Source organism: Temnothorax longispinosus, chromosome 8, assembly GCF_030848805.1.
Source record: "Temnothorax longispinosus isolate EJ_2023e chromosome 8, Tlon_JGU_v1, whole genome shotgun sequence".
NCBI classification, from domain to species: Eukaryota; Metazoa; Arthropoda; class Insecta; order Hymenoptera; family Formicidae; genus Temnothorax; species Temnothorax longispinosus.
This window is the reverse complement of record NC_092365.1, coordinates 5,037,809-5,050,631: the sequence shown is the minus strand read 5'-3', so window position 1 is coordinate 5,050,631 and position 12,823 is coordinate 5,037,809. Positions and strand designations below refer to the sequence as shown.

The window sequence follows — 12,823 nt, the reverse complement described above, 5'->3', positions numbered from 1 at the left end:
TTGTCACAATTCAAGTCAGAAAGGCTTCAAAATGTGCCATTAAGGGGTCATATACGTTTCTCGGTCCTGAAAAGAACCGTGGTTGAGGGATTGCTAGAAAACTACTAGACCGATTAAGTTGAATCTTTTTTTATTGTAAAGAGTGTTTTTTGCAGGAAAGAAAACATACACTAAGAAAAAGAATACAAAAAATGTAGCGGCTTCTCGTTTTTCTCGAAACACGACTTTTCAAAACGGTGGGCATGATAACTGTTTCAGCATTCGTCCGATTAACTTCATTTTTTTATACATATTCCTAATGATATTCTTTATCGTGTCACGAGAGGGATTTTTCGAAAAAAAAAATTACGGAAATGGTCACACTTTCAAAAAATTGTGATTTTTTCTGAAAAAGTCGTTACATTTTTTAATATTATTAAAACATGATTGAACTTATCAATAAAAGCCCCCGTAACATGATAAACAATCTCATTAGAAATATGTATTAAAAAAATAAAGTTAATCGGACGAATGCTGAGGCAGTTATCATGTCCACCGTTTTAAAAAGTGGTGTTTTGAGAAAAACGAGAAGCCGCTACATTTTTTGTATTTTGTTTTCTTAGTGTATGTTTTTTTTCTTGCAAAAGACACTCTTTACAATAAAAAAAGATTCAACTTAATCGGTTTAATAGTTTTCTAGATATTCCTCATAATTATTGTACCACTTTTCAGGGCCGAAAAACGTATATGATCCCTTAATTTATATAAAAACCCTTAATAAAAAAATTACTTATTGCATTATTTACTGGATTTATTAACTTTTGTGATAAATTTATCAATAATAATTTACTTCAATGTAATTGAAATAATTCCTCAATTAGAATTGCATTTATGTAGACATATTTTCGATACAGTTATTTTGATTTATTAAAAAATGGCGCGTAATGCCTGCCGTCACTTTCCGCTATCCCATTAATGGCGGCTTTCCCATCCTTCACTAGAGGATTCCTATGGAGGATTCACATTGCGTCCGATCACGTCCGATGTTCGACGTACGACGATCCGACATCCAATAACAAAATTTATTATTAGAGACAAAAATTTCCTATTGGATGTCGGATCGTCGTACGTCGAACATCGGACGCAGTGTGAATCCTCCACTACACTTAAGACGGTCATGCGACGCAACTCTATCTGTATTCCCCCTTCGTCCAAAGCGTGAAGGCTTCCAGCTACCCAGTCTAATAATCCTCGCTTATTTATTTTTGTGTACGTCAACTCACTACATCGCAACTTAATCGACTCCTATTTAACGCTATTCTAAATCTTACAATTGTTTTTACGTTTACATCAGCGAGCATATTTAAATGCATATTTATCTAATTGATAACACGTGCGGTTTAGACAATGGAAAGTAACAGCGAAGAGGGAAACAGCGGAAAACCACGCGAAACAGTGACGTTGGTTCTCAAAGAGGAGCGATTCGAAGTTGAGAAGCAAAAATTGATCGACAAGAGTCAGTACTTTGCTGCGCTTTTGTCCGCAAATTTTATAGAATATGGACAGACAGAACACATTGTCAACTATGATATTTCCTCGATTTTGCTGCAGGTTAGAACATTCTAATTCTTGGCTGTATTTACAGAAAAAAGTCGCTTTTAAGCGTACAAAACATTGATTTTTTTTGTGTGTGTAAGTAATTTGTTATATCAAAATACTTAATATAAAACGCAAGTTTTTAATAAACAAATGTATATATTAAAATTGTATCGGATCTTATATAGGCAAAAATAATCTCATTGTGCAACCAAAATAGATACATAATAATTTTATAGGATTTTATTGGTTGGACTCATGACAAAATTGCATTTACATCTGCAACAAGTTATGATTTTGAAGAGCTTGATCGTCTCTTGAGTCTATTGGAATTAGGCGTTCTATTTGCAGCAGATAAATTAATAGAAGATATAACCGACAAGCTTGAGAGACACTTTATGTTACCAATATATGCGATTAAAATTTGGTTACTGGCACAAAAATTAAATGTTAATGTGCTACGAGATCTTTCTTTGGCTGTTTGCTTAGATCGTTTCGATGAACTGCCACTCGATTCAATTTATGAGTTGTCGAAAGAGCATTTTATGAAGTTAATTGGAAACATCAATTTAAGAGCTACAGAATCTCATTTGCTTGATATTACACGCGAGTGGATGAACCATCATGATGTGAGTATATTATGTTCAAAAATAACATTTAGAATAATTTAATTTTAGAAAAAGTACAGCAATTATAAATCTTTATTTCTAATATATTTTGAATAAAATGGAGATTTCTAATTTTAATACATATATTCCCCATATTTATTTTGTTTTTATTTCTATTTATATATTCTACTATACATTAATGCATTACAATTCTATGAATATAAAATCTCTTTTTTTGCAGGATTTTACAATTCCTTTAGATATCTTGAAGAAGAATAAACAAAAAATTTTACAGGGTATTATATCTTGTGAAGATAATAATGGTGAACAATATATTCACTGCTGGGATGGTAACGATTTTTTTGAGTTAACTTCATTCGAATATCCTCCAGATATCGTCAAACATGCCAGCACTAGTAGTTCTCTTGAAGGAATGCAAATCACTGCGAGAAGTATGTAGACTGTCTTTTTTTTATTACGTTTTATCTAAAACAGTATTGTATTATTTACTTATTAATATTAATTAGTATTTTATACGATTTTTTTAAGGATACCAATTATATCTTTGTGGTGGAGAATACGGTATTGGTTCAGGAATATTCAACAAAAATGTATGGCGTTATTCTATGATATCTAAGAAATGGATTCTTGAGACAGTGTAAATATCCTAATTATTAGATAAATAAGAATAAATAGATAAGTAATAGAATAAACAGAATGTTATATTTATTAAAATTGTTTACAAATATTTTAGTATGCCAGTTGAGAGAAGAGATATGATTACTGTGTTTTTGAAAGACAAATTGCATCTTGTAGGAGGTTTGGGACGGGATCAACAACTACTGAAGACTATTGATATCTACGATACTTATACAGGTGATTTTAATTGTGCAGCTATCACAATGTGCACATTTCGTTAATATTATGTGCAAAGTATATATTAAACGATTTATCTATATACATAGGGTTGTGTGGGGTGATGTGCAACAAGGGGTGATGTGCAACGTTTCCGATTCCTGGTCTGCATGTCGACATTTGACAGAACCGCATACTGCCATGTGTTTGTGTCGACAGTACCTTGTTTTAGATAAATAACTCGCTAGATAGCACGCCCCTGGTTTGCTGTACGAAAAGCGAGTTAAATTTCTCGAGCTGAAAGTTTTTTTTGCTTTTCACATTCATAGTGATTTCGTGAATTGGTTTTAGTCATCTTATAGGTAAATATTTTTATATTGTTAGTTTTTCAAGTGCTTTTGATAATCCAAAGCGATTTTGTGATTTCCTTACATTCATACATGTGTTGGTGTCACGCCCGCCAGTCCGTGCAAAATAGCGTGTTTGGGGTAATGTGCAACACTGTGTCGACATGCAAGGTCGCAACTATTTTACTTGTGACAACTGCGATTCAGATGATGAAAAATAAAGTTTTTTGCGTTTTTCCTTTCATTATATTAATTTTTAAGCGATAAATAAATAAGAAATCAAATAAAAAATGATTTTTTTTGTGAAATTTCCATTTGTCAGAGGTCGATTACGACACAGTGAAATTTTTTGTTTACCAGATTTCGATTTATTTGTATTTAAGAAGCCCATTAAGTCGATTGATGTCGATATATACATGCATTTTTACCTTAATTTTACCTGTGTTGCACATCACCCTAAGAAAATTTGAAAATGCTAAAACAGACGTTTTTTTGAAATCTCGAAAAATTTTTAGGAAAAATTTAAAATTTTGAAAATCTAATCACGCAGAATTTTAGTATTTTCCTTCCTCTACATTATACAGCATTCAAGAATTTGATTTTTGAATATGTTTTCTGACCAACGAAAAAAAGTGTTGCACATCACCCCACACAACCCTACATAATTTAAGTAGAAATTAGTATATATTTTTCATAGAGATTATGTCATAGGATTGCTTTTCATTATTATTATTTATGAATTTAATATGTTGATCTTTAAACTTATCTTTTATTAATAAAAGACATTTTATTATATTAATTTTTGCTTTTGTATTTAAACAATGCACAGGTGTGTGGACATCATCACGTGCGAAGATACCTTATACGTTCTTCAGTGTTCCTGAACATTTCATTTTTAATGCTAAATTAATTATTGTATATCAATATTATTCTTTCATCTATTTTCCTGATGAGGATACATGGGTAAATCAAGATCCGTTGTATTCGATTAGATTATATTCTGCGCCAAGCGATGCACCAATACTGACTAAAACTATGTCGTGTTATATTGGTAAGTATCGTAATTTATGTGTAGGTGTCAAAAAAACTTAAAGTTCACATTAATATGTATTGCAGATGTTGCTGACCGAGATAAAATAGTTGTAAAAACTATCACAGAGACATGCAATGTGGAAGGTTGTAATAATATAATAAAGATCTTCTCTTATCCAACTAAAAAGAAGAGCGCAAGAGTTATATACGATAATCCTCGTGTACGTCAAATATGTTCTGAAAACAACGATAGATATTTTTTCGTTCTAATTCCATTTTTTCGCGAGTATCGCGAAAAGATGGAGGAAAAACCAGCTGCACTATTATGTTCAAATTTAGATGTCATAGTACACAACAAGCATAGGACGTTACACTTGCATAGTATTCCTATTCAAGATCCAAGAAAACTCCGTTCCTTGTTCTTTACCGAGAAGAACTCAGTTAGAAGATTTATCTACTTAGAAGATAATCTACTTCATCCAGCTCACTTGCACACAACGAATTTGGATAGCATTTGACTTATTGTGTAACATACCTTATTGATTAAATATTTAATGATTGGCTATATTTGTAAGTGGGAAAGAGGAAGAGAGAGATAAATCTGAATAAAAATCCAGAAAATGTAGTAAACGTTGTAGAAACATTGCAGAGGACGGACAGTACCTATAATACATGTTTTCATACTCCCATAAATATCATGTTGACTTGAGTTTTATAAACCGTGATGTTCTATTGCTTGTCATATCATTTGAAAATTGTTATAAATATCAAATAAAATACTTAACAATTGTAATAGCTTTACGCATTTATATGCAAATGCCTTCTGTGTGTGTAATTTGTATGTAAAATTCTATTGTCTACATTTTTTCTTCTTTTTCATTGGACCACAGAGCTTGAATCAAGCCTTTTAGGAAAGGTATAGTGCTGTACGTACCGTGGCTTTCTCTTTGTTACAATTGTAATTTTTATGGAAAGGGAGTGTATTACCTGTAACTCAATTTTCATTGCGAGACCAAGCTTTGTTTTGAAATTCACTTATCATTATTTTAAGATTTTTTAATCTATACTTTATCCAGGAAACTTGCACACAACGTACTTGGATCATATTTGATTTGTTGATGTAACTCAATATGCTTAAATATTTACTGATTCGATATATATGAGAAAGAAAAAGACAGATAAATCTAAATGAAATTTCAGAAAATGTAGTAAACGTTGCAGAAACATTATAAAGAACGGACAGTAGGTATATGTAAACATACATTTAGATAAATATCATGTTGACTTTATTTATATTCATCGTGATGTTTTATTGATTGTCATGTATCATTCAAATCATTACAAATACCAACACAGCAAACACCAAGTAACATGCTGGGAAATGATACATTTCATAATTATAAAAGTTTTGCATTACTATATGCAAATATTTTCTGTATGTATATATGTAATTTTTATATAAAATAAATTTTCAATTGTATACATCTTTTCTTCTCTTTTATTGGACCAAGAACCTGAATCGTGCCTTTTGAAAAGGACAGTCCTATATGTGGACATTTGTTTGCTTGGTCTAGCTCTATAACTGTAGAATTCCTCGATGACTGGTCATCGATACTATCGGAATCTCTTTTGTACTTCTTAGAATATAGTCTAATCGCCAGGTCGATTGAGCATTTTTTCGAGGTTGATGGCTTTAGTTAATGTTTTTTTATGTTTTTTGAATCGTAGAACAAGAATTTGTAAATAATTTTGTCGTAAGTCGATGCAATAAAAAGTTATTAACAATTTATTTGTTTAAATTGCCCTAGCGATCAAACTATACATCCTATAAAAAAATGAACTGGAGACAATTTGTTTCTCTTTTCACGACGAACAAAATAGCGTTTGAATTTTTCCAAAATCTTAATTATTGACGGAAATATGTCAATTTTTAGGTAATTACTGTCTACGCGTAGCGGAGTACCCTAGGCGTGCGCGCTCGCGCTCAATTGTACTACAAGACAAGTTTGATCGCTAGGGCAATTTAAACAAATAAAAATTGTTAATAACTTTTTATTGCATCGACTTACGAAAGAACTATTTACAGATTCTTGTTCTACGACCCAAAAAAACATAAAAAACATTAACTAAAGCCATCAACCTCGAAAAAATGATCAATCGACTTGGCGACTAGACTATAAGAATGTTGTATCGCTACGGAATTATACGTAATATAGGTAGATGAGAAAGAAATAAATAAAAAGCAAATGATTCAATTGTGTAAAGTTTTTAAGTCTGCAAGCCTGGGTTATGTGTCAGAATAAAACGAGCAATCTTTAAAGTAACAAAATTTTAAAGTTTTATTAAACGATTTAACAACATATCGTACCCCGAGAAGAATACTGTCACAACTCAAAAATTCACAGATTTCAGGAGAGAGAAAAAAACAAATTTAATTTAATTTGTTTGAATTGTAGAGATAATAACTAACGCGCGATTACGATATTTTGTTATAATAAACTTATACTGTTTCTTGAAGAAGTCTGTTGCGATTCACTTGTTAATTTATTTATGACACTATATCATCCTGGAAACTACATCCAGGAAACCGCAACAAAACTAGTTTAAAAGATTCAATAAAATGTAATAATATAAAGATCCTCGAAATTCAAATATAGATTGGAAGAGGCTGTAAGGATTACACGCGGATCCAGATGCGTTTAAATATTATAATGATTTATTTCTCAAAATCCAAATTCCAAACGTTTCGGCTCCTGTCCGAGCCATCTTCAGTGGTGTAATGCTAACAACAATAATAATTATTTTTGTGTTGTGCGTCGTGTCGACAGGATCTCGTACAGATCTCTTTGTACAGATCATTCCTTTGCCATATGTTCATACCATTTTTATTTGACTTTACGATGTATTCGTTCTCCAGACTACTTTGTGAGTTATTTTAGAATTCTAATTAAGACAAGGATGTAACTCCTTAATTACTTTACAGATTTGGACCTTGTAGTCTCACTAGGTTTCTGTAAAACTTGGAAACAGTAAACTCACCATATTGTTAAGGAGAACATTTTATTATATATTGTTGTTAACATTATACCACTGAAGATGGCTCGGACAGGAGCCGAAATGTTTGGAATTTGGATTTTGAGAAATAAATCATTATAATATTTAAACACATCTGGATCCGCGTGTGATCCTTACAGCCTCTTCCAATCTGTATTTTAGTTTAAAAGAATAACGACACTTCTGACCCGTGCAGCGGATTTCGCATGTAGACTTGTAACAATATTTGGGTTGGCAAATAAGTTCGTTCGGTTTTTTAATCGGAGTAGGTTTACTCGTTCTGCTATCTCTTTTCTACAGCGTTATCGCACAACGCGCTTGCGCAGCTGAAAAGCGACGTTCCACCTAACCTATTTGTAAACATACGCCGGTTAATACCAGAGTATTGTGCGTACTGCACGGTTGCAAATATGGAAGAAAAGAACGTCCATTTTCGCCATATTTTACTTTTTTATTTCAAAAAAGGCAAACGAGCTGCGGAAGCTCATAAAAAGATTTGTAATGTGTATGGGGACGATGCTTTAACAGAACGTGTGTGTCAAAAATGGTTTGCCAAATTCCGTTCTGGAGATTTTGATGTTAGTGACGCGTCCCGTTCTGGTCGTCCAGCAGAGATTGATTCAGCTGTAATAAAGAATACCGTCGACAAAAATCCATCGCAAACAGTACGAGAAATTGCTACGACACTTAATATATCCCACACAAGTGTAGAAAACCATTTGCGTCAGTTGGGATACGTTTCTCGCCTCAATGTTTGGGTGCCGCACGAATTGACCGAGGCCAACTTAACCGCTCGCATTTCCATCTGCGACGCGCTGCTGAAACGCCAAGAAAACGATCCATTTTTGAAGCGGTTGGTTACGGGAGATGAAAAGTGGATCGTCTACAATAACGTAGTACGTAAAAGATCATTGGGAAGCAGAAGTGAACCACCACAAACAACCTCGAAGGCAGGATTACACCCAAAAAAAATTATGTTCTCAGTGTGGTGGGATTATAAAGGTATCATTTATTATGAACTCTTACCATCAGGCAGGACGATCGATTCAACTGTATATTGCTCCCAATTAACGAAATTGAATCAAGCAATACGTTCAAAACGTCCAGAATTGGCAAATCGAAAAGGAGTCGTCTTCCACCACGACAATGCCAGACCCCATACTTCATTAACTACTCGGAACAAATTATTAAGGCTTGGCTGGGATGTTTTACCTCACCCTCCTTATTCACCGGACCTGGCACCCTCTGATTATCATTTGTTCCGGTCGCTGCAAAATTCTCTGAACGGGAAAAACTTTGCTAATAATGAAGCTGTTAAAACGCAACTGGATCAGTTTTTTGCCGGTAAACCTCAGACGTTTTATGAAGGTGGGATTATGAAATTGGTAAAAAGATGGCAAGAAGTCATAGAAAAGAATGGTCAATACATTATTGATTAGTATACATTTTGTATATTAAATAAATTGTATTTTATACCAGTCAAAAAAACCGAACGAACTTATTTGCCAACCCATATGTTTATAGGAGTAGGAATACTCTATATGGGCTTAACTCAAAATTGAAATTTTTTAGTCGTGACAGCATTCTTCTCGAGGTGCTATGTATTCGTGAACAATCTCTCACCCTTACAATTAATTATGAGGCCTTAACTACTTTTCCGACGATTGATTCCATACGATCCTTTTTCTCTTTACGCGCACTTTACTTCCTCCGTCTCAAATTCTATGTCTACTTCTCTGTGACTCAACTCTATTTTGTATTCTCTATTCCTGCCTTTGTTCAAAATGCGAAGACTTCCCCCTACCTAGTCTAACTTTCAATAATCCTCGCTTATTTATTTTTGTGTACGTCGATTCATTACATCGCATCTTAACCGACTTCTATTTAACACTATTCTAAATTTTACAATTTTACTTTTATCTCAGCGAGCATATTTAAATGCATATTTATTGAATTAATAACACGTGCGGTTTTAAAAACGAAAAATAACAGCAATAAAAAAAGGAAACTAAGCGAAACAAGAGAGGAGCGATTCGTAGTTGAGAAGCAAAAATTGATCGATAACAGTCAGTATTTTGCTGCGCTTTGGTCCGCGAACTTTCTAGAATATGAACAGACAGAACCACGTTATAAATTATGATATTTCCTCGATTTTGCTGCAGGTTAAAGGATTCTTGGTTGTGGTCACAGAAAGTTGATTTTTAAGCGTATAAAACATTGTTTTTTTTATGTGTAACGGATTTATAACGGATATAATATCAAAATTATTAATATATAAAATGCAAGTTTTTAACAAACAAAAATGTATATTGAAATTGTATATTAAAATTGTCGGGTTTTATCGGCATGAATAATCTCATTGTGCAACCAAAATAGAGTTATAATAATTTTGTAGAATTTTATTGATTGGATTCACCATGATAGAATTTTATTTATATCTGTGACAAGTTATGGTTTTGAAGAGCTTGATCGTCTCTTAAGTTTGCTGGAATTAAGTGTTCTATTTGCAGCAGATACCTTACAACACTTATTAGTTGAAGATTTAACCAACAAAAGCCTGAGAGACATTATTTTACGCCACCAAGAATTGCAATTAAAATTTGCTTAATTATTAGATAAATAAGAATAAATAAATAAGTAATAGAATAAACAGAATGTTAAAATCATTTACAAATATAAGTCAAAAATTAAAAAATAATAAATATTAACATCTCGATTATTTCTTTAAATTCTTGTCTTATCATTATGTTCAACTTTGAACTCAGTTTCATCCTTCGGTTGAAGCAGTAACTAGGATTTCGATTGGTTGAAATTCCAGATCCTTGATAGTAACTTTTGTATGTGTTTACAGTCAAATTTATTATCATTTATATAGTCGTCTAAAATACACAAACTTAAAACAATATTCAAAGTTATATCAAATATTATTATCAAATGTTGATCTCAGGGTGAGATCTTCATTAAACAAAATTTCATAAAGAAGCATATATTATAACGGATCGAAAATCGATTCTCTTGAAGGAATCGATTCGTACAAAAATCAAATAGAGAAGAATTGATATAAAAAACGATTTTTGGAGGAAAGAGATCAATTTTCTGAAAATCAAATTGAGAACGCTCATCACTAAGGGTCACTTCGACCAAGCTCCGATTAACTTAATCGTTGATTAGTCTATTGGAAATGACCAATCGTATTTGTCAATCTGTTTAATGAGCAACTGCGATTGATCATTTCCAATGGACTAATCAACAATTAAGTTAATCGGTGTTTGGTCGAAGAGGCTCTTAAGTTCACAACGCGCCGCGGAATTGCGACTTTGATCTGTTGCTCGCAGAAGAAAAACAGGACATTATAGTGTAAATTGAGAATTATAAAATACAGACTCAGATTATTGTTAACAGAAAATTCGAGTACACTACTCGGACTTCTTTTCACAGACATTTACGATGATTTTGATTCCGTTTTTTTTTTAATGTTTGTCTGATTGAATCTTTCTAATAACAAAAACAGTGTCAAAATTTTAAAATCATCTACCTTTATTTTATTTACATTGTGTACGTACATTTCTTTACACTGTGTTTAAACATAAAAAATATTAAAAAATATTTGATTCATAATACATAAGAAGAGAGTAAATTGTTTTAACTATGATATTATAAAAGCACTAACGATGATATTATAAAAAACGGGCTAACTAAGAACCAAGCGCAGTAAATGATGCGCGAAAGTTTTTATTTTTATTTTTATTTTACATATTTTCCAACCTTGACTGCGCGCCGACTAAATTTTTCAGACTTGAAACACAGCTCCGGTTGGAGTAGTAAAATCCCCTCGCTACCCCTTATTAAATCGATAATAAATTAAATCCATTTGATCTCACCTAAAATGCGTATATTTTTCTACCTTTTTCCTTTTCTTCCACTGTACATACAATTTTAGTTCATTAAAATTCCAAGTGCTTTCAATACTTTGTGGTATGATTATATGATAATTGTAAGTATGATATATGGCTCCTGCACACAGGAAGCGCATGTCGAGGCAAGAAACGACGCAGTAGCCAATAAGTTTTTGGTTTTTGGTTTTCACCAAAAAAAAGGCACACTGATTGGCCACGTCGCTTCTTGCCACGCGGCAACCGTTTGCGCATCCTGTGTGCAAGAGTGCAGCAGCCAAGAGTAGCGTCAGTAGTTGAGCACGTGGTGCTACTGAGCACGTGGTACGTGATGCCATATATGTAGGAAGATGAGAAACATATGAATGGAAAATAAGTAAATGTTATTGCAATTGTTATTGCGTTTACTTCAAAGAGCATATTTGAACGGACATTTATCGCATTGATAACACGTATTGTTTTAGAATGGAAAATAACAGCAATGAAAGCGGAAAACCGCGCGAAACAGTAACATTGATTCTTAAAGAAGAACGATTCGAGGTTGACAAACAAAAACTGATCGACAAGAATCAGTATTTTGCTGCGCTTTTGTCCACGAACTTTCTAGAATATGGGCAGACAGAACACGTTATCAACTATGATATTTCCTCAATTGTGCTGCAAGTGAGAAGATTCATCTAATTCTGGCATTTGTTCACAGAAAAAGCGCTTTTTTTTGGTTTCATTGATTGGATTCATCATGACAAATTGTATTTACATCTGCGACAAGTTATGATTTTGACGACATGCTTGATCATTTCTTAAATCTGTTGGAATTAAGCGTTCTATTTGGAGCAGATGAATTAACAGAAGATATAACCAACAAACTTGACAAACACTATAAGTCACCAAAATATGCGATTAAAATTTGGTTACTGGCACAAGAATTGAATATTAATGTGCTACAAGATCTTTGTTTGGCTTCTTGCTTAGATCGTTTCGATCAACTGCCATTCAATTCAATTTGTGAGTTGTCGAAAGAACATTTTATGAAGTTAATTGGAAACATTAATGTAAGCGCTACAAAGTCTTATTTGTTTAATATTACACACGCGTGGATGAACCATCATCATGTGAGTATATTATAGTAAAAATAACGTTTAGAGTAATATACTATTAAAAATAGACAGAACTACATGTAAGCTTTTATCTCCAATATATTTCAAATAAAATGGAGATTTCTAACTCCAAGATATCATGCATATCGTACATATCTCCAACATATATTATTTTGTTTTCTTATTATGCTATTATATTCTATTATACATTGATGCATTGCAATTCTACGAATAATAAAATCTCTTCTCTTCGCAGGATTTTACAGTTCCTTTAAATATCATTGAGAATAAGAAAGCAAAAATGCTGTACCTTGTATTATATCCTGTGAACATAATAATGGTGAACAATATTCATTGCTGGG

The 12,823-nt window shown here is 32.6% G+C and overlaps 1 protein-coding gene across 3 annotated transcripts; it reads left to right on the top strand.

Moving 5' to 3' along the window:
- Positions 1-1,091: 1,091 nt before the first annotated feature.
- Positions 1,092-5,897, top strand: LOC139817552 (uncharacterized). Of its 3 annotated transcripts, XM_071785749.1 has the most exons (8): positions 1,092-1,248; positions 1,384-1,590; positions 1,815-2,204; positions 2,425-2,635; positions 2,733-2,841; positions 2,938-3,059; positions 4,215-4,436; positions 4,502-5,897. In XM_071785749.1, the coding sequence occupies exons 2-8, from the start codon at positions 1,387-1,389 to the stop codon at positions 4,933-4,935; spliced, it is 1,692 nt and encodes a 563-aa protein (XP_071641850.1). In that variant the 5' UTR covers positions 1,092-1,248; positions 1,384-1,386; the 3' UTR covers positions 4,936-5,897. The 3 variants fall into 3 exon arrangements, 2 of the variants coding, with proteins under 2 accessions (XP_071641850.1, XP_071641849.1); XR_011733262.1 differs by lacking the exon at positions 4,502-5,897 and adding an exon at positions 3,149-3,400 and having other exon boundaries at positions 1,112-1,590; positions 4,215-4,353; XM_071785748.1 differs by having other exon boundaries at positions 1,131-1,590.
- The last annotated feature ends 6,926 nt before the right edge of the window (positions 5,898-12,823 follow it).